Source organism: Hyaena hyaena, unplaced genomic scaffold (assembly GCF_003009895.1).
Source record: "Hyaena hyaena isolate Hyena2069 unplaced genomic scaffold, ASM300989v1 scaffold_429, whole genome shotgun sequence".
In the NCBI taxonomy this organism is placed as follows: domain Eukaryota; kingdom Metazoa; phylum Chordata; class Mammalia; order Carnivora; family Hyaenidae; genus Hyaena; species Hyaena hyaena.
The window spans coordinates 215,495-241,991 of NW_024081060.1; the positions used below are offsets into that span (position 1 = coordinate 215,495).

At 48.5% G+C, this 26,497-nt stretch overlaps 2 protein-coding genes across 2 annotated transcripts; one reads left to right on the forward strand and one right to left on the reverse strand.

Annotated features, from left to right (window-relative positions):
* The first annotated feature begins 3,083 nt into the window (after positions 1 to 3,083).
* On the forward strand, positions 3,084 to 17,961 carry FCMR (Fc fragment of IgM receptor). The gene is made up of 8 exons (XM_039252659.1): positions 3,084 to 3,239; positions 10,174 to 10,509; positions 11,278 to 11,409; positions 12,353 to 12,575; positions 13,966 to 14,096; positions 14,474 to 14,629; positions 14,886 to 14,941; positions 17,245 to 17,961. The coding sequence occupies exons 1-8, from the start codon at positions 3,203 to 3,205 to the stop codon at positions 17,419 to 17,421; spliced, it is 1,248 nt and encodes a 415-aa protein (XP_039108590.1). The 5' UTR covers positions 3,084 to 3,202; the 3' UTR covers positions 17,422 to 17,961.
* A 1,499-nt stretch (positions 17,962 to 19,460) lies between these two features.
* Positions 19,461 to 24,708, reverse strand: IL24 (interleukin 24). Its single transcript, XM_039252665.1, has 5 exons — positions 24,677 to 24,708; positions 23,996 to 24,011; positions 22,229 to 22,287; positions 20,423 to 20,497; positions 19,461 to 19,505 (listed from the first exon to the last, which is right to left on the reverse strand). Exons 1-5 carry the CDS (start codon positions 24,706 to 24,708, stop codon positions 19,496 to 19,498), a joined length of 192 nt encoding a protein of 63 aa, XP_039108596.1. The 3' UTR covers positions 19,461 to 19,495.
* Between the last annotated feature and the right edge of the window lie 1,789 nt (positions 24,709 to 26,497).

A 26,497-nucleotide genomic window follows, 5' to 3' on the forward strand; every position in this document is an offset into this window, starting at 1 on the left:
TGACTCACTCTTGGTCAGGCAAGCCTCTAGTCCAAGTTCTTGGAAAGTGGGAACCACAGGGTACCTGAGCCAGGTACCTCTACCTGAGTGGGCTCCCTGGTGAGTCTAACAGGTGAGGGTATTCTCACGGTCTGTCTTTGGGGAGAGCAGTGTTGGGTCATGGGGAGGGCCACCTTGGATCTCAACCCTCAGTCTGGAAAGGCCCAGGAGATGGTTGTTTGGGAGTCTGGCTACATCGGAGGGCTACATGATGTTATAACCAGGCACAATCCATAATGACAACTTCCACCTTAATGGTGAGGGCTAATCTCCACTGCACTCACACTATATTCCACGCATCGTATCAAGCCCTTTGTAATGCTTACCTCAGGCAGTCCTCACAACAACCTTATAAGAAATATTTTTCTTCCTTTTAATTTTTTTTAAAGTTTATTTATTTTTGAGAGGAAGAAAGAAGATGAGCAAGGGAGGGTCAGAGAGAGAGGGAGACACAGGCTCCAGGCTCCAAGCTGTCAGCACAGAGCCTGATGTGGGGCTTAACTCAAAAACCGTGAGATCATGACCTGAGCTGAAGTCAGATGCTTAACCAACTGAGCCACCCACGTGCCCCTGAGAAATATTTTTCTTTTCCCATCTGTAACATAGGGAGGATAATAAAAACCTAAGTTATTATGGGGACTAAATGAATTTACCTGAAGGACTTAGAACAGTTCCCAGTGTACCTGGTATTATTTATTCTATCCACTTTCCTGTCATTAGACTCTGAAGTTTTTCCCATTACATTCATCCCTTCTGGTCAAGCATTGGCACCAGGGGAGGTTAACCCATTGAGTCCCCTGCCTGTCAGTGGGCTTCAGCTTTTCATACCTTTTCCCAAGAGTAGGAATGCCAGGGCAACACAGCTGCCCTGTGAGTCAGAAAGGAGAAATAAAATTTAGTTGGCGAAAAAAGAGGGAGAAGAGAATGAAGACAGTAAACTCCTCCATTTAGTGATGGTTCAGCCTTCCCTTGGGGACCCAGCCTACCCTGAGACCTTGGGGGTAGAGACTGGATTGTCCAGGTCTGGGAATTTCCAAACATTCACTTCCTACCCAGGAGTCCTGAGGCCCCCAATTCCTGCTCATAACAACACCAGTGGACATTACTAATGGTTTTGTCCGGGCCACACACGATGTGAAAATATCTCATTCTGCACATGCCCAGTGCTGCCTGGCTGGCCCCAGCCACAGCACATCCAGCCCACATCTCCACAGACACACGTGTTCATGCGCACAGCATGTTCACACTCACAAGCCACACAAACAACACACACACTTACAAGCATACATCACACATTCACACATCACATGACATCACACATGTTCACACACTCAGCCACACATCACAGACCTCCCATGCCACGCACATCATTACTTCACACACCACACACGGACACACTAACATATCACACATAACACATTCCCACACCATTCCCCACATTGTCCCACGGGGCGTGTACTTCACACACACATATCACAGTCATATATCACTCATCACTCACACACCACACACACTCATTTACACACTCACAACCACACAACACACACTCCTACACATCTTACACACACACTCTTACACCTACAGACACACACATGCCCCACAGCCACTCATTTATTCTCTCTCTATCCAAGGTAGTCCCAGGTCTTGAGCCCAGCAGATGGCAGAGCCCAGCTGTGAGGAACTGGGAAGAGCCCTCCAAGTAGGGAGGGGTGGACTCTGACCAGAACCGAGGCCTCTGACAGTCACTTGCTCTGACCAGAGGCCTGAGGCTGCCCCCTGACACCTTGGCCCAGTTGGTGGTTGGAGGAAATCATAACTGCAGTGGCCCTATGCTGGTGGAAACCCAGATAGGGGTGTGCAGGACAGGCGGCCCGCCCCCACACATTTCCTCTGCACCTGCTCTGAGCCTCGCATTTGACTTCTACTGCGGATGTTGTCTTTTTGTGTTTTGGAGAGCATGTGACAAATCTGGTAAGAAAGGCGTAGAAATGGCCTTAGTCCTCTGTGCACACAAGAGGCTGCAGCACCTAGAGAGGGGGATGTTGGCAAGTTGCCTAAAATGTGGTCATCAGGAATGAAGTTCTGGGGATCTTCTGATTAAGTAACTTCTCCATGCACCTCCACATTAAAAGTCCTTCAAGCCCTTCCATGACCATGGTTTCTACTGGGACTTATGAAAGCCCTGTGATGTAGGCCGGGCAGGGACCATCCCTATTTATTAATGAGGAAACTGAGGCCCAAAGCTAAGAAGCATCAAACCAAAACCAGAACCCTGGTCTTCTGACTGGAACCCAGAGCTCTTTCTGTGATACCTTGTGACTGATGGCCTCAGCATATGTCTCCTCTCTATCAGTCACTGATCCCATGGACCCTCTCGGGCTGTTGTGACTTTAGACACTGTCACGTCATCTTCTGGCATGCCTCTGTGGCCACTGGGAGGTTCCCTGGGCCCCTGCCAGAGGGCAGCACCTTCAGGGGCATAGCTGGGATAGATGAGGGATGGTTGATCTGTGGTGCCAGGCAAACTGGGGTCAATTAAGACTCCAGGAACGATAATCCACAGGAGGAAATGCCAGGCTCATTGAGTTACACCTTCCTTTTCTAGATAAAGAGATCTAGGCTCAGAGAAAGGGAGCGAATTCCTCAAAACCAAATTCAAGGGCTACAACCAGTATCTTCTAACTTCAAGACTTTCTATCCATACAGTCGTCCTCAGGTGGAGAAAATTGGTGACAAATCTCTTTTATCCTGAAGACAGGGATAAGGCAAGTGACTCTATCTCAGAAGTCAGTGAATATTCATAAAGCATGAGAAGCCCTTCCAAGAAAAGGTGCCCAAAGCAAAGAAATATCATGCCTGAGAGCTTCTAATAGCTTTTAGGAGCTGCCTAGAGGCCCTTTGAACCCTAGCGACCTGCTAGGACTCAACATAACATATTTTTTCAATTCCTAACTTCCGCTGTGGTTTGCTGGTATTTTCTTTTTTAGTCTAAAACTAGTTAGCAAACAAAACAAGTTGTCATTTCCTCATTTTCAAGCCTTGCTCCTCGTGGGGGCCAGAAATCTCTTTCAAGCTCCAGATTGTGAAGGGTTCCTGGGTGAGCAGTGGGTCTCTGTCCCCATCTCCAGGGACTTTTGGATGGGACGTTGCTCTGGAAGGAGCCATGGACCTCTGGCTTTGGTCATTTTTCTTCCTGCCAGGTAAGTACCATGGGAAAATACCTTGGACATCTTATGAGGTTGAATTGGCCACAGGTAGGGGAGTTGTTGGCTCTCTCTAGCCCTGATGTTCCTGGACGGATTTAGTTGCAGACCAGTTTTTAGGGCAGGATAAGGATGGAGACCATGTGAAGTTCTGGAAGTCCTCCCTACTCTCTGCTAGTGCCCCTCTCTCCATTCCAGACACATCTCCTTTGATGCTCAGGTGTTGACCCATGAGCGTTGAAGACATTACCTCGCCTAGGCATATTAGCTTGATAATATGGGATCTTAAAGCAAGTGCCTCCAAATTTCTTTCTTCTTACCTCTACACTCTCTATCTTTGGATCTCTTTCACTGCTGATTTTCAAACTTTCAGCTTTAAACGAAGACTCCTTCATCCATTCAGTAACCCTAATCCATTCCTCAAGTTTCATATGTAATTTACAGCTGCCTGCTGGGAACCCCCACTTCAGTATCCCACCAAAATGTGAAATGCAACATACCTAGCACCTTAATTCAAGTTCCTTGTTGGCCCCCACCCAAACCAGTTACTCTATCCATCTTAACTATCTCTGATATCAGCTGCAAAATGCCAAAATGATATTTTACCACCTCTTCCTATTTATCCGTACCCAACTTTGACCCAATCAATGGCCAGTTCATGTAGTTTCTGGATTAGCATCACCAGGATAAGCAGCCTCTCCTAGAGAGGTAACAGAGGGAATGGAAAGGAACAGAACTCAAAGCCATCTCATAACTATCCCACTTCCTCCAACCTGACCCACTGGTGGATCCAGATTACTCTTTCAAATACAGATTGACTGTAATCATAGGATCACCCTTTCTAGAAACCTTCAGTGGCTCCCACTGCCTACTTTTACCCTCTGAGCCTACCACACTCCCCTGCACTTCTCTAACATCCAGAGAGTCCAAAGAGGACTCCTCCTGAACGTGTGCTAGACATTCCTGCCACGTGTTCTTACTCGTGCCATTCCTTCTGCTGGTAACATCCTTCCTCTCATCTCCACCTCTTATGAGTCCTTCAGAGTTCACTTCAACCTCCACCTCCTTCTTGCACATCTTCCAGAGCTCTGTCTTCTGAATCCCAATAGCTGACCTCATTCCGCCTTATACTGTGACTTGGCATGGATTCACTTTATTTTGTGGATTAATTGGTAAGCTCCCTGAGGGCCAAAATAACTTTTTATTCACATTTGCTTTCTTGCTAATGACTTGAATATGGCATAAAGTCAAATATTTGTTGAGTCAAAGATTGAAACACCCTTAATGTCCAAGGAAATGCACTTGTAATGAAATGTCAGATTCTGTGAGAGATGGTAGGACTTATGTGAACACAGTGGATGGTGAACTAAACTTAGTTAAACTTGAGATGAAAGAGTGGTTCAGTGGGGGCAGAAGATATCTAGGAGGGAAGGGCACTTAAATTGTAGCACTGTAGTCTGTCCTGAGCAATGCTGCCATTCTACCTGGGACAGAGGGGTCCCTGCTGTGGATCCAGTCCATCTCCATTTGTGCCCATCCTCACAAGGTGAGGAGTTCACAGGCCCAAGAGGATTGTCCTCCTCAAGCCCACACCCATATCCCCTCTTCTAGACCTCGAGCTCCTTGTCCAGATGACTCTGGGCCCACTTTCAATGACCATACGAGCCTTCCTACGGGGTCTTCTATACTAGAATTCTATCTTCTTCTATAAAAGGGTGGCCACAGGTGGCTGTTTGGAATGAGGTGGGTGGAACTAATACATGAAACCTGGATTATCCCCCACGTACATACCAGGACCCTTGTGGTGTGGGCAGGAGTTGGGATGAGAAAAGAGAGGAGATAGGACAGATGCTAGGAATAGGAAACTTGGGGGCATTCTTCCCAGATAGAAATGTTTTACTTATTTTTATTTTTATTAAAAAATTTTTAACGTTTATTTATTTTTGAGAGAAAGAACATGAGGGGGAGCAGAGCAGAGAAAGAGGAAAACACAGAATCCGAAGCAGGCTGTCAGCACAGAGCTTGACATGGAGCTGAAACTCATGAACCATGAGACCATGACCTGGGCCAAAGTTGGGCGCTTAATGGACTGAGCCACCCAGACCCCCCACATAGAAATATTTTAGTATATGTGCTGCCGAAGCGAGCACCCCACATAGAAATATTTTAGAGTGGACATCTAAGGAGTGTGTGAATTTGTCAAGATGGGCTACAGGACATACTTTATGCAACAGTTTATTAGCTTGATTTATGACTTTAAAATATTTAGACATATGATATTTGGGCCTTTATTTGTTTTTCTGCCCCAGGTTGTACAAATAGTGGGGTGGTCCTTGTTCTCAGAGCCCAGTGCATGGGGGCACAAACCATAGACCACATTGCCTTAAGTAGAGTTCCCTAAAAAAGCAAGACAGTATTACATGATGTAGGCTTTTTATCTTGACCCGTAAAAGTAATAATACATACACATGATGTTGTAACCCAGTACACACTCACACACACCACACATATACACACACACACACACACGCACATCTAAAATTTATTCTTGATTACTTAATATAATATGGGAATGAGTTTTGGGCTTCAGAAGTAGGATGGATGCTGGTACTCTCTTCTGAAATAGGAAGAGATTGGACAGAACAGATTTTGGAAGAGAAATCAAGAATCCTTTTTTCTGGTCGTCTATTTGTTTTGCCATGGTAAGTCTGAAATACATCTTAGATATTCAAGTAGAGTCCAGGTGGCAATATCAGAAACGTGATTCTAGAACTCAGAGGTAAAAAAAATAAGACTGGAGATAAATGTTCTGGTGAAATCTACATAGAGTTGGCACTACAAGCCATGGGAGTAAATGAGCTAACGTTGGGAGAGGAAGGGAAGACCGAGAAGAGAACAGGCAGGGCAGCTCAATACTGACAGGTGGGTAGAGAAGGAGAGGAAAGCAAGGAGATTGAAAAGGAGCAGTCATTGAGAATGTGGTATTAGGGAAGCCACAAAAAGTATTTCAAGGTGGGAGGGCTCAGTTCCCTCAAATGCTGCCAAGAGGGCAAGTAAATGAAGACGAAGACATCAAATGTGGCAACTAGGAAATTTTTGCTGACCTTGATTAGCAGTTCTAGTGGAATGTTGGAGGCAAAATTCTGATAGGTGTATGTGGAAGAAGTGGGAGGTGTGGAAGCGGATTCTGTGACCTTGATGACTCGTCTGAGAAAGAGAACAAAAGAGGGGTGGCAGCTGAGTGGGAGGCAAAAGGTAGATGGAGGGGTTTTTCAATGTGGGCAATATCAGAGCAGGTGTGTAAGCCACAGCAATGCTAGCAGAGAAGAAACCAATGACACGGAGAGGAGAGAGGGATGAGTGTGGAAGAGAAGTTCTAAAGAAGGTGAGCAGGTTGGACTCAGGACACAGGAGGAAGAACTTGCTTTGGTGAAGAGGGGAGACACTCTATTCATTGCAACAGGACAAAGAGCAGACAGCCCGCCAGGACACACATGTTGGTGTATGCGGGGGTGGGAAGTTCAGTAGAACATTTCTCATCTTTTAAAAAAGCTCACACTCCATCTGATAAACATAAAAGTTTCAGGGGCGCCTGGGTGGCTTAGTCAGTGAAACGTCCGACTCTTGGCTTTGGCTCATGATTTCATGGTTCATGAGTTCAGCCCCTGTGTAGGGCTCTGCACTGACAGTGTGGATCCTGCTTGGGATTCTCTCTCTGCCCCTCCCTTGTGTTCTCCCTCTCCCCCAAAATAGATAAATAAGCATTTAAAAAAAAAGTTGCAGGCCAACTTCCTTATTCCAGAAATAATTCTGCTGTGACGAGTTGTGAAGGTTCTCATCACCTGGAAATCTACTGCCGAACAGAATCCAAAGTCCATCTCTAGAGCACCACCCTAGCCAAGGCCTTGTGGACATTTACCATATTTTTCATCACAGAAATTATGCGTTTTTCTCCCATATTCCAAACACATATATTTATATCTAACTATATATTGAGAATGAACTTTTAAACCACCTATATCCCTGTCCTCTACCATTGCCACTGAAAATCAAGTCACCAGCTTAGAGATTAATGTCACTTACTAACTAGCCTCTCCGAAATGCCAGTATTAAATGGGTTGGGTCCTTTAGACACCTACTCCCACCCTTCCTTTTATTCCCCAGAATGATATGGAAATATAGTTATGTAGTTCAGAATTGCAAAAATTCAAGGGCACCTGGAAAGCTATTTTAAAATGTATGCCCCACCCTAGACAGATGTAATCACCATGCCAAAAGGTAAGATCAGGTCATTTGCATTCTACTAAGTTCCTCCAACATGACTCATATGCACACTGTGCATAAATTCTAAACCAGGAGATTATATCTATCTTTTCTCTCATTGGGAACTCTGCTTTTCTAAGCCTTAGGTGTGGGTTAGAAGCTACTGTGAACTCCAAGGAGAACTGGGTCATTTTATCTCACCAACCAGTGCTTCCTTAGGACTAGGGCTCAGTGTACCCAGCAGCTTTCCTTGTGCTTCATCTGTCCAGGGTTTACACAATAAGGATGCCTTACTTAGTCTCTTCTGGCTGCTTTAATAAAACACCACAGACGGTGTGCCTTACACAATAGAGTTTACATCTCACAGTTCTGGAAACTAGAAGCCCAAGATCAAGGTGCCAGCAAGTATTGTCATTGGTAAAGGTCCTCTTCCTGGCTTACAGACAGCCACCATCTCCCTGGGTCCTCACATGGCTTCTTCTTGTGCACATGGAGAGAATGGGGACCCTAATCCCATTATGAGGGCTCCACCAACCACATCTAACCCAAATTACTTCCCAAAGGACTCATCTCCTACAACCATCACATTGAAGGTTAGGGCTTCAACACATGAATACTCGGGGGACACAAACATGCAGCCCACAAGAGGGGATCTGGGTAAGCCAAGGGTTTGCCAGAAGTTCATTCCTGAACAGAGTGAGGCCACTCAAGGTGTCTGCATAAATGATGACCTCTCTTTGCTTTGCCTTGTTCCTACCCATATTATAGCATCTTTCTCTTGGGAAAGTAGCATTCATGCCCCTTTCTGGCTGGGTTGGTACAAAAATACATGTTCACTATGAGGTGCTGGGCTTTACACACAGGTGTTGGCTGTCTGGGCACACAGGGTAATTCCCCCACCCCCTTGATTGGGTCTTTGTCTTTTGAATGGGTCACCCTTCCATTGCCATGTTCCAGTCATGAGGCTGCCTCACACACCTAGGTTTCTAACAGATTTGAAGCAACATTGGATTATTTGTGTGAGAGTTTCGATATTAGATATTATGTGTTCTGGCTGGCCCCTCTGCTTCTCCCTACCATGTCAACACCAGCTACACTCTTAGATTTGAACACACTCTTGTGAATGCTCTCCTTCTAGCCCCTCTCCCCCATTCTTATACTCCCATGGCTGTTTCTGCCTCTTCACTGGTGTCCACACTCTCTGCTTCCCTCAGAATGTCCACTTCAGCTCTCTCTGCTTGTCCAGAAATCTCAAGCCCTGCTTCTTTCTTTGACTCTCCTTATTTTACTAAACTCCTTGGAGCTATTCTTAATGTATGGTCAGCGGATGAATTTCAAGAAGTCTGTCAACTTCTCTCCACCTCATGGCCATGCCATGTTCTCTCTCATATCCCAGCCTCTCCGAGGGCTGTGCTCACTGCCTGGAAGGGTCTTTTTTTCCTCTATCCAAGTCCCCTGGCTCCACTCCAATACACATAATTCACCCGGTGCCCCTCTTTCCAGAAGTATGCAGACACTTATTGGGACCCACTTAGCTGATAGTTAATCATACTTGGACTTATCCTCTTCTCCATCTGACTCAATTGTGTTAGACCCGCCTTCTCTCAGCCAAGGCATAAACTTTATTTTTTAAAATTTATCGTATCATATCATATCATATCATATCATATTCTATTCTATTTCTCCCTGCTCCACACTCTCCCCAACATACATACAATATGTATACACCTGTGCACACATGCACACACACTCACACACACCCTTGCATCCCATCTGTGTTCCCTCATTCAGTGAACCCATCATCATTCTCTCAGTTGCCCTCCACATCCGGTCTTTCAGGTCACAACTTAGACATCACTTCTTCCAGCAACCCTTCCTCAAACGACACCATCCCTTCGCAACAGCCTGGATCCAGTGTCTCTGTTCACTGCTTCCAAGTCACCCTGTATATCTCTGTCATGGGGTGTATTGCACAGCACTGTAGTGGCTGTCCCTCTGTATCACCCACTAAATGATTCATTCTGTACAGGGAGGGATGCCAGCCATCTTCCTGCCACATAAAAGGCATTCAACAAATGCTTTAAAAAATGATTTAAAAAACAAAACTGAGGGTGAACAGTCGTTTTGGTTGAATGGATATGAGCAAAACAAAACTAGACAGAAAACCTGTTGCAGCAAAATCGCACTGTGCCTCCCAACACCGCAGTGAAATCAGTTGGGCGCTATGTGCTGATTGGGGTTGCTATGGTGCACCATGTCTCCTTGGCGTGTGACAGAAGATTTGATGGTAGTTTTGACTTCTTAGGGATTTGGTAACTGGGCTCTTATGGGTTTGGGTTTGAATGAGGTTGAGGGTTATGTTAAGGTTTGGGCTGAGGGGGGTCTGGCTGGGAGTCAGGTTTGGGCAAAGGGTTAGGGAAGAATATGGAGCCAGACTGAGGACGTACGTAGGGTTAGGGACAGGAGGAGGCTGAGGGTGAGGCTAGGGCTAGGGATCAGGGGAGGGCCGGGGCCAAGAGTGATCTGAGGCTTGTGCTGATGATAGAGATGAGGCTGAAGCTAGAGATGAGTGAGAGACTGGGCTGGGGCCCAGGTTGGAAGTAGGGCTGGAGTCGGCGATGTGTTTGGAAATGGGTACTTCCTGTACATTAACTCCCTCTCCCTGCAGTGGCTGGGGCTCTGAGGAAACTCCCAGAAGTAAAGCTGGATGGAATACTGGGCACCTCAATTACCATTGAGTGCCCGCTTCCTCAAGTGCATTCGAGGTTATATCTGTGCCGGGAAGTGGCTGAATCTGGAGTATGTTCCACCGTGGTGTCCAGCAACAATTTTGTCAAGGAAGAATACAAGCATCGAGTCACCCTGAAGCCATATCCAGATAAGAATGTGTTCCTAGTGGAGGTAACAGAGCTGACCCAAAGTGACAGTGGAGTCTATGCCTGCGGGACAGGCATGAACACAGACCGGGGCAAGAACCAGCAAGTCACCCTGAGTGTCCATAGTGGTATGTGCCCCCCTGATGGAGGCTAAGTGCACCTAGCAAATGTTTCTACCCAGGAAGGCTGGGAGAACCATTGAACTATCGTCTCGCAGAATGTCATGCTATTGCCATGTTAGCCAGTGCAAAGATAATCAGGATTTGTATAGTTGAAAACTCATACAGTCAATTAACTTCACAGTCCCCCGAATTTCCTACCCAAACCCTATGAAAGGAACAAATAAGTGCTCTCCTTGCATTGTATTGTATCCATCCTACCCAAGGTCTGAGGGAAGTGAGGGTTTAAGATAGAGGAGAGGCCCTGAGATGGGAGGAAATTGGAAGCAAAAGGAAAACTGTCCTTCATAGCTGTCCCATGAGCAATACCAGGGGTAACTATCAAGGAAAGACAGTCATTTTTCAAGTCACATTTGTCGGTCAAACTCGGTACTTTATAATCTGATCCTTTCCATAGGTTTCCCAAATCCCACCTTTCTCCGTTCCTCTACTGACTTCTTAACTCCTATGCAACACTAATTGAACAGCCATTCTAAAATCCCAGTGGCCTCTGGTGAGAAGGTTGACTGAGTGAGGGTGAAAGAGGATTTCTGTGGGGAAGTCTCCAGCCCATTCTTTTTCTGCTCTTCCTGGCGGACTCTGAGCTTGTCTCTCCACTCCCATCCACCCTGGCTGAGTCAGCTTCAACTCGTGCCGATATCCCTTCCTGGGGTCTCGGTCTCCTCCTAGAGCTCCCCTCCCCACCCCAGTGTATTTATTCCCCTTGCCTCATAATAGACTATGGCCTATTCTGGGAAGATGAGCCAATGCCTGAGCCTCCACGATGGTTTCAGAAACTTCTACCCAGGCCGATGCCCCCATGGCTCCAGATGGCTGCACATGCCAGTTCTCTCGAACTCATACCTAAAGGTCAGTTCACCAAAGCTAAGGTAGGTGATGTGGGGGCGATGATGGTGGGCATTGTGACAGTGGAGGAGGGAGTATGTGTTCAGTTCACGGAATGGTTGGCAGAGCACAGCTGAGTCCCTGTTTTGGGAGAGGGTACTTCCCGGAGATTAGCATCCGATGTCCTTCAAGCCCATCCTAAAACCTGGTCTGTCCCCCGGCACTAGTTGCAGAACTTATACATCACCACCAGGTGGCACCACAAGTAATGCTCCATTCACAAAATCTACCTCTTTTATGAATGACTGGGGGAAACCAAGACTGGGCAGACCTTTTCCAGTCAGGGATGGTCACGCCTCCTGTTCCCCACAGGACTGCCTTCATTTGCTGGCGTACAGTGATTTTAACAACTCTATTTTGCAATAAAAACGACTGATGGTTATACTAATGGTTCCTTTACATTTCTATATCTTTTTCCTGTTTTAAATGCATTTGTAACAGGCAACATCTCCATCATATCTTCACATCTCTCTTGTGAGGTAGATACGTTAACTGAACCTTGTTACACTACAGGACTTCGCTGGGTGCCGAGAGGGATAGAATAACTGAGCATATCATATGCCCAAGTTTGTGGGACGGAGGAGAACAGTCAAGCACACAGATACAGCATAAAGCAGAGTGGGGATGGAGCTACAAACAGGGCTTCTTCCATGATCAGAGGAGAGGAAGCTCTTCTGCCTGGGAAGTCAGAGAAGGCGTCCTGGAGGAAATGACATTTGAAGCAAATATACATAGAAGGTAGTAGGTACAGAGCCATGCTAGGAAGCCATTTCAGGCCGTGAGGACTGCAACAATAGAGGGAGTCTAGGGAAAAGGAGAGTGTGTTCAGGAAAGAGAGGGTGACCCAGTCCTGCTGGGGACTGGAATGTATATATGGAAGGTCACTCTTTCCCGCTATTTCCTGCAGCTACCACACCAGCTCAAAGGACTGAGGCTCCTCCAGCAACCCACCCCTCGCCCACCACCCGAATCTCTCCCCACCTTCGAGCTTCCAGAGCATTTTCAGTAGCAGCTACCAAGCCCCCAACCCTCCTGCCATCTACCACAACCTCAAAGACCTCAACTCCAGTGGGACTTCGTAGGCTCCAGACAGCCAGCTACAGCCACCACACCAGGCTTCACAGGCAGAGGTAAGGGGTCTCCACCATCCAGGAAGGGCTAAAGGTCAGGCAAAGTAGTCTAGAGTGAGGAGGTCCATTGACATCTTCCTGCAATGTCCACCAACAGAGACCCTTCTTGTCTCTAGGCTACCTGTGCGTGTGGCACTTTAACTCCTTTGTCCAAGAACAAAGCCACCTGTCAATGCCCCCAACAAGAGATCCTGTAGAAATGAGACCCAAATCTTCTAGTCACTCAACATTCATTCAGATGTATTTCGAACTAAATAAGAATAAAATTAACAATAAGACTGTTAACTGTTTAAAATTGGTTTCACTGTTTTCTTTTGCTTTTTCAGTGTGGCTCCTAGGAAGTTTAAAATTATGTATGTGACCACATTGTATTTCTACCGGACAGCACTGGTCCAAAGCCTGGGGAGCATCTAGGAAAGTGCTACCATGAACCACTAGGGGGCAGCATTAGAGCAGACGCCAAAAAAACCCTATGATAATTGGAATTCTTTTTGCCTAAGCAAAAACATGTTAGTGAGAAAAGGGACCGCGAGCATCATTTGGGTTTTATCGATGGGGAAACTGAAGTCATGAGAACTTCGTGGTTTCAAATAGAACTAAGACTCCCGATTCCTAGTTCAGTAAATTACACCAGCCTACCAGTGGAGAAGTCAATTCAACCAACATTTTCTTAGTTTCTACTATGTGCCGGGCATTGTGTTCTGTCCTGAAAATGTAAGAAAGATGAAAACACCCAGTATCCAGGTCTTATCTTACTAATACGAGTCTGACTGGGAAAAGGGTTGTAACCGGTATAAACACATGAATCGAGGACGGAGAGAAAAGGTTGATTCTAGTCTGCCATGCCTGGAGAAGAAAAGAGAACTTACTTGCTGACCCTTTAAGGAAAGTAAGATTTCAATTTGTAGAGGAAACGGAGGGAAGACCTTCTAAGCAAGAAGGAGCACCACGAGAAAAGAGTCTTTTCTACTTACAAGAAATTTAACTCGTTTAGTATTTGCAGTAATCTTGAGAGTAAACAGAGGTGCAAAAAGTTAGAGGGGAACTGACATTTGCTGACTGCTGCTTAGACCAGGTGTTCTAACTTCTCTATATCTACAGTTTTGTTTCGGCCTCAAACAGTTCTGTGAAATAGGCTTTACTATACCCATTTCTCCAGAAATGAGGCTCAGAGAGGTTGGGAGACTGGTTCAAGATCACACAGCCAGTAGAAAGCTGAACCTGAATTTGAATCCAGATTTCTTAGCTCCATAGACAAGACTCTTTTTGGCACATGCAGGGGTGGGGTGGGGGTGTGTTAACAAAGGGACAAACCTATGAGCCATCTCCCAAAAAGTTGGCTACTGAGGAGTGCGGCCTTAAACCTCTCTTCCTCTCCTTCCGTCTTCAGAGCCTTCCACCAGGGCACGGTGTCCGGGATGGAAGACCAAGGATTTCACATCCTGGTGCCCACCGTCCTGAGCCTCATCCTGCTGGCGCTGGTGGGGCTGTTGGTGAAAAGGGCCATTCTAAGGAGCAAAGGTGAGCGGCTCGGGGCTCCGTTAGGGTTAGGTGAGCTTCCCGAAGGGCCCAGAGCTTCAGACTCCGCACCCCGCCTCCTACGTTCCCCCTGCCCCCGGCCTGGGAAACGCAGGAGCTTTAGCTGAGCATCCGGGGGTGTGAGGAATGTGGGGTGAGGGGTCAGTGGTCTGGAATTGGGAACGAAGAGGGCGGCCTGGGCCCTTCGGTCTTCAGTGGAGGGCAGGGCTGTGCCCAAGCACTCAGAGCATCTCCACGTCAGACACGGCCAAGCACCGCGGAGGGAGACCGCCTTTAGTTTCCAGAGACGCGACGGCGGGGAGGGGTGGCCACGGGCCTCTGACGCCTTTCTCCTCCTTCCCCGCGGCTCGGCCGGGCAGTCCTCTCCAGGCGGGTCCGCCGAGTGGCGGTGAGGATGCGCGCCCTGGAGGCGTCGCAGCGGCCCCCGCAGCAGCGGCCCCGCGCGGCGCAGCCGCAGCGCTCCCAGAACGTCTACAGCGCCTGCCCGCGGCGTGCTCGCGAGGCGGATGCCGCAGGTGAGCCGGCGGCTGGGCGAGCCAGGAACGGGGACAGCCGGTCGGGGCGGGACAGGCGCCGGACGGAGCGGGACCCGCGAGCGCGGTGCAGCCGCAGAGGCCGCCCGGACGCTGAGGGTGCGCCCGGAGCGCGGCGCGTCCGGGAACTCCCCGCGCCCGCCTTTCCGGCGGGGGCGGGCCAGGGGGCGGGGCGAGGCGGGCCGGGGGCGGGGCGGACCTTCGGCCACGCCCTTACCTCTGTCTCCTGTGTCCTTAGGTGAGCTGGAGGCGCCTCTCCCAGGCCCTGGAGCGTCAGCACCCGCCGCGCCGCAGGTAAGCTCCACCCCTCCCCTGATTGGCAGCCGCGGCCCTGAGGCGGTCCCCAGACCCGGGTTTGGCCCGAGGAGGGGGAGCGGTTCCTTGAGCTGCCTGTTAGCTGAAGGGCGTGGCTTTCCAGGCAACTCCTGGGGCCCCGAGTCTGGAAAGATGTGTTACTTTCCTCCTTTGGTGGTGTCAGTAGACGGACTGCCCACCAACTGTCCTAGATTTCCTTACCTGGCTTACGTCGCGAAGCATTACCGTGGGGTAGATGGATGCTTAGTAGAGGCCATAGATGGCAACTGCAGAGAAGGGCTTTCGTGTGGAAGAGCTGCAATTTCCAGGAGGTCCTAAGGGAGTAGGATCTACCCAGTTTTACCTTAATATGAGGGAGAGCTTTCTAGTAAACTCTCTAGGATGAGAGGAGGTAGTTTGCCCATCACTGGAGGCAGTAAACCTGGCCCAGAGGATGGCTTGTCAGAGGTCAAGATCTACATAGGATTCAACCCATGGGTGAGGAGGATTCCTGTGGAAATATAGGAATGGACACAGGGAATTGGCGTTTCTATTGATGGGCGTTGGCAGATGGGTAAAAAATGTTTAAATTGTTCTTTCATCCTTGTTTATCCAAATTAAGAAGAGAAAATATTATCTTCTCTAAAGTAGCCCATAGTAGTCAAAAATACTACTGCCTCAGGAACCAGGAAAAAGTAAGTATAGCAAATGTTCCTGTTTTATTTAGGGTGTAGACTAGGCCAATGCAACAGACCCTAAACCACAGGGCTCACAAGATGGAAGCCTAGTTTCCTCCCAAGTTGAGGCGGGGGCCAGGAAGAGGTGACCAGAGCCACTAGGTCATCCAGGGACCCAAACATCTTCTGTCTTGTCACTCCACCATCCTCTGAAGTCTAGTCTGGTCCATAGTCAATGCTCAGTCACCAGCACTATGTCTACATTCCAGCCCATAGGAGGCAGAAAGAGAAGGGTGCTTCCCTAAGACCATGACCCTGAGGTTTCATACATCACTTCCAGTCATATCCAATGGGCATAACTTAGTCATGTAACCACACCTGTCTTCAAGGGAGGCTGAGGAACATAGTCCCTAACTGAGCAGTTGTGTGCTTTGCTAAAAAGGGACGGTGATGCCCAGCAACAAGTAACTGCTCTGCCAGTTATCTCTAGCTTCTTGCCCTTGCTCTTACCCACTCCTAGAGAAGGTTCATAGTTTAGGTATGATCCAGCAGCACCCATCTTCCCTTACATCAGCCCTTTTCTCTTGAACTTCCCTGTGGCCACACACTCCCCTCACCTGGGCCTGTAGTTTGCTCAAATCTTATCCTTCTTCCCTGCTTAAAACTCTCATTCCCACTATTAGGGATGAAATCTAGACCAAACAAGTCCGTAACAAGGTGTGTAGGGTTAAATGGCTCTATATTTTAGCTTTCATAGGGAGTTTCTTAACTTTTCAAGCAGAATAAATTAATCTCAAATGGTGAACTGTAACAAGGCATAGGAGATAACTTTTTGAAACAAACTGCGGCTCATTCCCTCTCTGGTAAAGTACACAAAGTCATAGTTCTTTCCCATTAGTACTTCCTGAACCTCCTATGTTCACGGGGCTGGACTCCTGGTTCTCGGCACTTGTATTGCAATGAGTGACTCTCCCTACTGAAGTCTTCTTGGGTGGATGCCACAATAATGGTGAAGTGTGGGGTCATGGCACAACACTGTCCTCCTAAGAACTGACCCATCCCGAAGGCAGATGATCCTGAAGTTTCTGTCCGAGGAAGAGGAGCACCACTGTGCCCAGGTGGCATGCTGCCTTCTTCCTCTTCAGTGCCCAGCCCTTTCCTGGAATACACGGTTATGACACACCACAGCTCCTCTGAGTCCTTACGGAGGTGCAGGGGATGACTCACCCTACTCCTGAATAACTGCCAAAGAAGATGCATATTTATTCCACAAGTTACACCATCTAATCCTAGAAGGGAAACTCCTCTGGTAGCTGAGTCTCCTTCAGCCACATTCTTAACCACGTGATTATAGCCTGCGTTCCATTTAAGGCATTTCCTGCCCATATTAGAGCTAAGTGTTTTCCAGTTATCTGAGATGAGACACCACCCTGAAACTCCCCAAGGCCGAGCCCCTTGGTGAAGCTCAGCCATTTCTGTGTCTTTGCCTTCTGGAAATCAGCAACCATGTATGTACTGCCCCCCCCCCCATTGTCCACTGTGGAAATCTGTCTGGAGAGATACTTAAAATCACCCTGCCCAGATCACCCTGCCCAGATCCAGTGATGCTTCTTTGGTTGTTCCCAGGTATCTGAAGCCCTCTGGCTCCACCCCCCGTCTCTGAAGAGCAGCTGTGAATATGTGAGCCTCTACTACCAGCCTGTCATCAAAGCCAAGGACACTGATTCAGATGACTATGTCAATATTCCCTGCCTGACTCACCTGTCCAGCTGTCCCCCTGGGCCCAGACCTTGGTGCCAATGAGTCTTGTCTCTCTGTTGGTTTCTAATACCTGCCCTGTTTTCGGAGCCCTTATTACCTGCCACACTAACCTGAAGTCTTGTTGCTGTCTCTCCTGAGCATAGCTCTGTACGCCCTCCCCGCTCTTCTTGTGCACCTCCACAGCCCCCTGTGGTTTTCAGGTGGGCTCTGGGCATGCGGAGAGTTTGTCCCAGTGCTACGTGCTTCCTTTCCAAGCCATGGGATTTGCAGAGTGCCTTTGATCACAGGGTCTTTGCTGTCCTGGCTCTAGACACATGGCATCCGACTGGAGGATAGACGTAAGTGTTGCTTTGGGAGACTTTCTCAGTCTTGGGCGTCATACCAGTCAAAGGTCCCTGGACTGCATTATGAGGGCCTGCCCCTGTCCTGTGAGCTAGGCAGGGGCCTGGTATGTAATGCCCCTGGCCACATCTTTGCCCTGATCTTAGGGCTGGCTCTTACTAGTGAGCTTCTATTCATCTTGAGTCCTATGGTAAGGATATTTTATTTTGAGATGATAATAAAGGTTATAAATTTTCAGAACCATCTTGTTAGTGTTAGTGACTATCTATCATCTGTCTATCTATCTATCTATCTGTCTATCTATCTATCTATCTATCTATCTATCTATCTATCTATCTTCTATGTATCTATCCTCTTTACTGTCTCCCTCCCTTGATGCACATGAGTACCCTGACCAATGTCTTTCCTCTTTTGAAAACAGGATGGTTTGTGTCATCTTCTTATCTTTCTTCCATGGCCTAGCACTGATATTTGTGCACTTACCTTAATGTTGGTCTAGTTTGGCTATCCCAAACCATTACATCTCTCTGCTTTCAGCAATGCACCTCATCTCTTTGCCAGATAACTTATAGCAAGGTGGGTCAGGAAAGTGGATGCTTAAGGAGCCAGGCGCTGTGCAATAGCACTTAATGTCATGAAAGAAGACCTGTTTCCCCTCCTACATATACTTTCTCTTAAGTTTTCCTGGCAAGGACGTAGGCAGACATTGTATCTTTGGATTTAAGTCCACTACAAAGTTCAGCTAGAGTTTGAGACTGGAGGACACCCAGTCTTGCTATTAAGAAGACCTTTGCTGGATGCATAACTCACCTCATTGGGCACATACAATTAAAAGGAGGGCCCCCAAGGAGAGGGATGGTGGGGGTGGAATGGGGAGAAATGAAATGTTTAGTGAGAGCCTACTTTCTGCTGGACACTTAGCCTGCCTTATATTTTTCATCACTGACATCTCAAACTGGTGCCCCTCACCCCCACCCCAATGCTGTGTTCCTGCAGATCTCATAAAAATATGATTTCCGGGGCACCTGGGTGGCTCAGTCTGTTAAACCTCCAACTTTGGCTCAGGTCATGATCTCAAGGTTTGCGAGATCTGTCAGCACAGAGCCCCTTCGAATCCTCTGTCTCCCTCTCTCTCTGCCCCTCCTACTCCCCCATGCACACATGCGTGCACACACACACACTCTCTCTCTCAAAAATAAACATTTTAAAAAGCGTATGATTTCCATTTCTTGAAGTTCAACTTCATATCCCAGCACCCCTCATTGTTCCTCAAACATTCAAATAAACATTCAAAAAACAGACCAAATATCCAGTTTATTAAGCATTTACTGAGCACTCATCCACTGCTCCACACAGTGTCAAGGATTGTAGAGGATAAAAAACAAGCACTGGGACACAGTCTCTGCTGCCTCCACAGAGCTTACAGTCTGACAAATAAATACGGCATCAGTTAAAACACTGACTGGAATTAAATAGAGTTGTAATAAATATAGGAATCTACTTCGTAGATTATTCATGCATCCAAGGGAACCTTCCATGACTATCTCTGGGTCCACTTAAAGAATGAAGTCTTTGAGGATAAGCCTGGAAGAGAATGCGACCCCACATCGAGGGTAAGAAGTACCCAGAGAATATCACAGGAAGGGACACGGAACATTTGAAATGACACGGAGAACAAGGAGGCTTCCTGGTCTCAGCATTCAGAGCTGGTAGAATCTCTCCATCCAGGCCAAGAGAATGTCCACTTCTCCAAAGGCTTTGGTCTGGGCTGCTTCTATGTCCAACTAAAGAGAAAGGAGAATTGAAAATCTACCATATCAGCCACAAGAATCAATTTCCTTCCCACCCACCACTCCTGGAGCTGACCTGACTCCAAGTCCTGCGCTGTATCACCTTTGGGATGACCTCTGATGAGTTCACCTCCCACCCCATCATTTGTTCCTTGGCAGGGGTGGGGTGGGGGAGGTAGTGAGGACCCACGGACCGGTGAGTGGCAGTGGGTGAGCAAGGGAGACACATCTGGAGTTCCTGATAACAAGAACTCTAGAACCCCAGTGCTGGGTGGATCTTGCTACCTCCTGAGTCTAACTGTGCAGATGAAGAAACTGAGGCCCTGGTGGCCCTTTTCCTCTGTATGTTATTACCCTTCACCATTGATTTTTAGGCTGATATATCTGTTCTTTAAAAAAGTGATCAAAAACGTGTCTTTTGGGAGCAGGGGTCTGGGGATGAAATCTGGATTCTCTTTGTTGTCTTTATTTGGGAGACACTAATATATTTCCCCACGCTTTTCTTCCCCCTCACAAACTAGACCATTTGAGCATTATGGAAAACACTGAAGATACGTGGTGTGTTTTGGGGGCAGGGAACCTGTTTCAGACTCCCAACTGCCTAGTTCAAGTATTCAGAAAACTCACACAGGGAGAGTCCTTGATAATGAAATCATCTTGTAGGGAAATAGAAAAGCATTTTAAAGTGAACAGTGGCACAAACGTAGACCATGTACTTTGTGGAGCTTGTGCAAACTACATGATATTAATGCAAATACACCTGTACTTGTGCTAAATTAGGTGGCTTTGGGGCACGCCTGGTGGAGACACCTGCAGTGAATTCTGCATTAGACCTCTGAGGCACCCTCGTGTGACAGTTCAGGCTAGTCTACTCATGGATAGGCAGGCTCTCAAATTCTGGCATTGGTTACCTGTTTAAATGCTCTCTGGAACAGCAGAAAGCGCCTGCGTGCACTGTCACTGACGGAAAACATCTTGTTTTCCTGCTAGATAATAGAAAGCAAATTGTGTCAAGTGTTGGATAGCGGCAGAGGCAAGCCCCTCCCACTCCTTCCTAGTGATGCCAGAGGGGTTCCCAAGGTAGGCTCTGCATCCCACATTCTCAAAGTAGCCAACACTGAACTCCCACCCGTGGGGGGGGGGGGGCTGACTCTTATTTTTATCATAGCCATCTTGCCACATAGGGATGATCATCTATCTACTTTTTATAGGCAAGAAAAATGAAGCCCAGAGAGGTTGACTGCTCTGCAAAGAGCTATCCAGCTGATTAGAAGCAGACCTGAACTTGAACCTAGGACTACTAGTGTCCAGAGCCTGCACGCTCTTCCACCCCAGCACTTAATCCCTGTTGTGGAATAAATAGGACTAGGCGAGAGGAGGGAGGGGCGCCTGGGTGGCTCAGTCAGTTAAGTCACTGACTTCGGTTCAGGTCATGATCTCAAGGTTTGTGAGTTCAAGCCCCACATTAGGCTCTGTGCTGACAGCTCAGAGCCTGGTTCCTGCTTCGGATTCTGTGTCTCCCCCTCTCTCTGACCATCCCCTGCTCTCTCTCTCTCTCTCTCTCACTCCCCTCTCTCTCTCAAAAATAAACATTTAAAAAATTAAAAAAAGAAAGATGAGGGGAGGGAGGGCGTCTTCTCAAAATATACCATTTCCCGTGGGCACCGGGTCCCAGCTTTGTTCTACTCACGCTGGGCTGTAGTTTTGACACGATGACAATGAAGTTGTTGGCCAGAGTGGAAAATGACTTCCGGACCCTGAAGTCAGCTGCCTTATCCTGGTAGTTTTTGAAAACGGTATTCAAGTAGAACTTCAGCAGGGCACGGACAAGGTAACAGCTCTCGGCATCCTGGGAAGAGTCTCAGTCACTAAAAGCCCTCTGCCCACACCCCCATCCTGGACACACAACCCACATGCCACATGGGGCAAGATAAGCACACAGAGAAAGAGATCTTCTAGGAGCTGTTGGGAAACATTAGATCTGAAGGAGTCTTCAGGGGCATGCAGAGTGGTGCCTTTGACTTACAGCAGGAGCCACAGACACAGAGAGAAGGGACTTGCCAAGCATGACACAACGGTCAGTGGCAGACACAGACCTAAGTCTCAGGACTCCTGACCCCCCATCTGGCTAATATTCTTTCCTCTAGACCACATGGCCTCTCTAATACTGTGGGCGGTGATGGACCCTGAAAGACACTTGGTGGTTCACTGTTGAGAGTCCAGGGAAAGAACTGGAAAGAGAAGTGAGAGAAGAAAACGAATACCCTGGAACACAGGGATTGCACTCTAGCCCTCTTAAGCTCCAGAGTGAAGCTCAGTACCTCACAGGGATCAGGGCTCCGTACATGTGCTCGCTGACTGCCTAGTTGCATAAGGGGAAGACAGTGGGTGAGAAAGACGGATGGGAACCAAAGAGACCTAAGTGGACACCCACTGGCCTACACAAGCAAAAGAGAGATAAAGATTGCTGGGAACTAACTGGAGATTAATCCCCACCACCCTCCTCACCACCACGACACACACACCCATGTAACCCAGATACTGAGGTAAGGACCCAGATATTGACTTCTCTCGCTCACTGCCCAGCCCCGTCCTCTGTAGGCTCAGCCTGGGCAGAAGGGAAGTCTCTATCAGCCTCCCCTAGGCCACCCCTCACCCCTACCTATAGAAGACAAGTGATCAGAGAGAGGCATCGTCCTTCCCCAGCGTCTGATTACCGAGACATTCTGCAGAACCTCCTTGCGCAGCAGCCGGACACTGGTGTTGTGATCCTTAGCTTGCTTTGGGAATAGAAAGAAAAGATGTATCCAGCTTGGGGGGCAGCATAGAAACCAACCTTGCAAAAGCACGCTGACCCCCAAATCTATCTAGTCTGAAATCTCAGAGGCCAGAAGGACCAAGGGAGGACCCAGGAAGGGCTGTGCTGAGTTGGCCCCTGGGGTGAGGGTACAAATTTCTAGCCACAAAAATCACTATGCTTAATCCACACGGGCAGATGGAATCTCAGGAGCTCTCACAGCCCAAAGTTTGATTCCTTTGGTCAGGAAGAAATAAGCCTATTTGGTTTAGGAAGGACTTAGAGGCAGAGCTTTGCCTCCATATTCTACCGGGGTTGGCATGGGGTGGGGGCTGCTCCTTGGAACTACCTCTTGCCATTGGAGCTTTCCCTGCAGCCCAGCCTCATGCTCCAAATCTCGGATTATACTCAAATCACCTTTGTGAGAAAGGAGCTCATTTCCCACCTCCTCAATGCGCAAAAAAGGGAAACTGATGGGGGAGGGGCACTGTGCCCAGTTTCAAGGTCACGATCACACCTAGCTGTCTTGTCCCGCGTCCTCACTCTCCCCTCCCCCAGGCCGCCTCATGGAGTGCCCAGAATCCGAATCATTGTTTAAGGAACACATTTGCCAGTGTGAGTACTGGATCACTTTCAGGACTTGGAGAAATTCACAGCCACATTTCACAAACCGCCCCCTCCCATCTCGGCATGTACCATTCTTTCTACCTTTAGCCGAAGCCTTGGGTAGGTGGGAACAGACTAGCAGGAATCTGGCAAAGCAGTTGGTGAAAACTTCAGTGGGTCTCAAAGAATTTCCCATGACTTCTGGTTGGTGGAGTGCCCTGGCCCCGTGGGACGACGCCCGGATGAATCAGGTTCCCTTCTCTATTCCCCTTGGGCTGTGTTTATGTTCCTAGACATTGACCACTTCCTTTCTAAGCCTCTGTTTCCTTATGTGCAAGAGGGAGTGTGGGCTTGTGACACATCTGACTTCAAGTTATCACATAGGAAAAGAATATACAGCGAGTTACAAAGGGCTCCACGATCATAAGATACCATCCTGCACTCATGGCAACCCCTGCGGCCGGGCCCAGGCCAGCATTTCACTCACCACGAAGTCCTTCATGGTCCAGAAGGCTTCCCAGAGCTCTTGGAGGACAACTCCCTCCACTCGGCAGGGTCCAAATTGGAACTCGTGGCCCTGGATGCCTGGCCCCTGGCTCCAGAGAAGTAGGATCAGACCCAGGCAGAGGAGAGCAGTCCTCGGCACTGGAAAGCCCATCTGTGGCAAAGGAAGGACCAGGTGTGGATCCTGCTGGAAGAAAGAATGGAGACATTCCACTGAGGAAGGTCTTCTGCCCAGCAGGGGCATTCCCAGAGTAATGCCCCTCGGTTCTACCTTGACCAGCTTTGGGAACACACAGGTGTGAAATTTGAGACCAGAATAAGTTTCTAGTGTTAGAACATTCCAAACATGTGGCCTTGCTGTGCACTGGGGTGGGGTGAGGATCTTTGTGCCCTCTATCTTGTACCAGCTGGTCTCACTCTCTCTCTATGCCCTCCCCCACCATGCCCACCCATGTCACACACACCCAGCACCTCCTTCCTCGCTCCCTGACAGTTCTCTCCAGCCAACAACCAGCCAGTCAGAATTTGACCAAAGGCAGGGGACTGGTGGCATTTAATGCGTGTAGGGAGCCCAGACTCTGGAGGAGAGGGACCTCAACTATGCATTTGCTTGCCCGAGCTCTGCCCTAAAGTCACCAGCCACACTTGGGCGGGTCTTTTCTCCACCCCCAACAGAAGGCCATTCTAACTTCCCATCACCAGGGAGTGCAGGGATTGATCCTGGACTCTGGGAGGGGCACAGACAGCAAGTTAGGGGCACACATTCATTCTGCCCCCTCAAGTGTGCGACTCAGCCCTGACTCTAAGAATTAACTGTTCAGGTAACTGAATGAGAGGGAGGGATCAGATCTCCAGGTGACTCATCGTTAAAACTTCTCACTGAAGCTCCAGTTGGGATGACTGTGTAGAGGCACCAAGCTAGACGATGGCAACCCACTGTCTGTTTATCATAACCGAATGCAGGGAGTTCCTTCCCCCTTTTGCTTTTCTTCCTTCTTTCCTCCCCGCTTTCTCCCTCCCTCCGTTTCTTTCTTTCTGACTTCCTTCCGCAAACATTTAAGAACCTGTCTTACTGCGGGCACTGGCCTAACACCTGAAGCCACTCAGTTCTAGCCCTAGCCTTGCAGGAAGGTGGGAGAAGACCGGTTTCTGGAACGACGGCTAACACGTGCCCAGGACGAGTCCCTGATATCCTTTGTCGTGCAGGTCGGTGCCTCAGTGTCTCCCTCAAAGTCTTTCATTCTGTTCCCTCAAACACCACAGGTTTTGCAGCCTCTCTTGAAAATTCATCTTTGGGCTTCACAATCTTCCCGTCCTTCTTTCCACCCAGCCCAGACCCTACTTGGTGTTAAAGCGAGAGAATGCAGCTTCTCATCCTTCCCCCCAGCACCCATTCCCAAGAAAGCAGTGGTCTAATGCTTTGAAGCGAAGCAGTCAGGACCCCCCATCACTCACCCCAGGTCCTGGAAGCGACACTCGAGGGCTTGCTGTTAGGGGGCGGCTGGTTCCTGTTATGGAGGGGCAAGCTGGACAGGCACCCTCACCGTTCACTGATCAGGGGTGTGACTGTGGGTGGAAGGTTCTTCGCCGGGCACTGAAAGCCGTTTCGGAAGTAAAGATGTGCCGGCTAGCAAGGCTTGGTGGAGATCATATATATGGGGGCTGGGGGGAGGGGCAGAGGAAAAAGGGGAGGTGGAGAAAGGGAAATTGGTCATGCTCTCCTAGAGAATTACTTCACCGCCTACTCACCCTTCACTTGAAGACAATGGGCAAATGGGGAAAACAGCCCCTGAGGTGAGATGAGACCTTGGGCTGAGCTCTGGCTGTGCCACCAGCTCTGTGACCGGCGGCAGGTCTCCCAACCACCCTGAGCCTCAGTTTCTGCATCTATAACATTAAAACCCACAAACAAAAGCCTGTCCCACCTCTCCCAGAGGGCAGGTGCAAAGAGGAGATGGGAAAGTGACTGGATGCTTTGTGAACTCCATACACAGGTAATTACACAGAGCACCTTAGTCTCCTTACTCCAGACTCTTTCCATAATTATGCCCGACTACTGATGGGACAGTAAACTAGAGACTCGGGATAGCCTATACACACCTCTGGGATCGCTCAGGGCCAGGAAGTTTAGAATATTCCCTGACATGCGCCCACCCATGGCCCCCTCTCAGGTTCAGGAAGAATAAGGAAGTGCGTGCATGACCAGGTCTGGAGAGCTGAGGGACCCTGGTGTCCGGGTGGGTTAGCCTCGGTCTGTGCTGCTTGGCTGGGGGTCACCCAGGACAGGTGGAAGTGAGAGGTGTCCAGAGCATCAGCACAGTCAAGAAGCCCAACCTTATGTCCAGCAGGCAAAGCTCTCAGACTTCAGTCACCCCATGTGTAAAGTGAAGGGTAAACCGGAGTGGTGTTCCTAAATCACGTTGCACAGAATCTGGTCCAGGGTGTCAGGAGACTTCACAGTGAGTAAATTAGTATCGGCTGGCACGTGCCAGCCCCTCTCAGAAACATGGCATGCTCCTGAGAATAATGAAGACTGAGACGTCCCATTAGGGCTGAGGAGTTGAGGACGTGCATTTAACTTTAATTTTTTTTAATGTTTTACTTATTTCTGAGAGAGAAAGGAAGACAGTGTGAGCAGGGGAGGGTCAGAGAGAGAGGGAGATACAGAATCTGAAACAGGCTCTAGGCTCTGAGCTAGCTGTCAGCACAGAGCCCGACGCAGGGCTCGAACCCACAAACCGTGAGATCATGACCTGAGCCGAAGTCGGATGCTTAACTGACTGAGCCACCCAGGTGCCCCTAACTTTGTTTAATACTATATTTCCCATGAGAATTTGACCCTGTCCTTGGGACACATTGTCAGCCAACGCTGGACCCCGAATCAGGGAATGACAAACTGCAGACAAAGAATAAGCTAAGAAAGGCTTACCTGTGACCTAAGAATGGTTTTTATGTTTTGTAATGATTGGGTAAAAAAATGAGAAATGAAAAGTGTGTGAAATTCAAATTTCAGTGTCCATGAGTACAGTTTTATTGGGACAGAGCCACACCCAGTTTGCTTACATATTGTCTGTGGCTG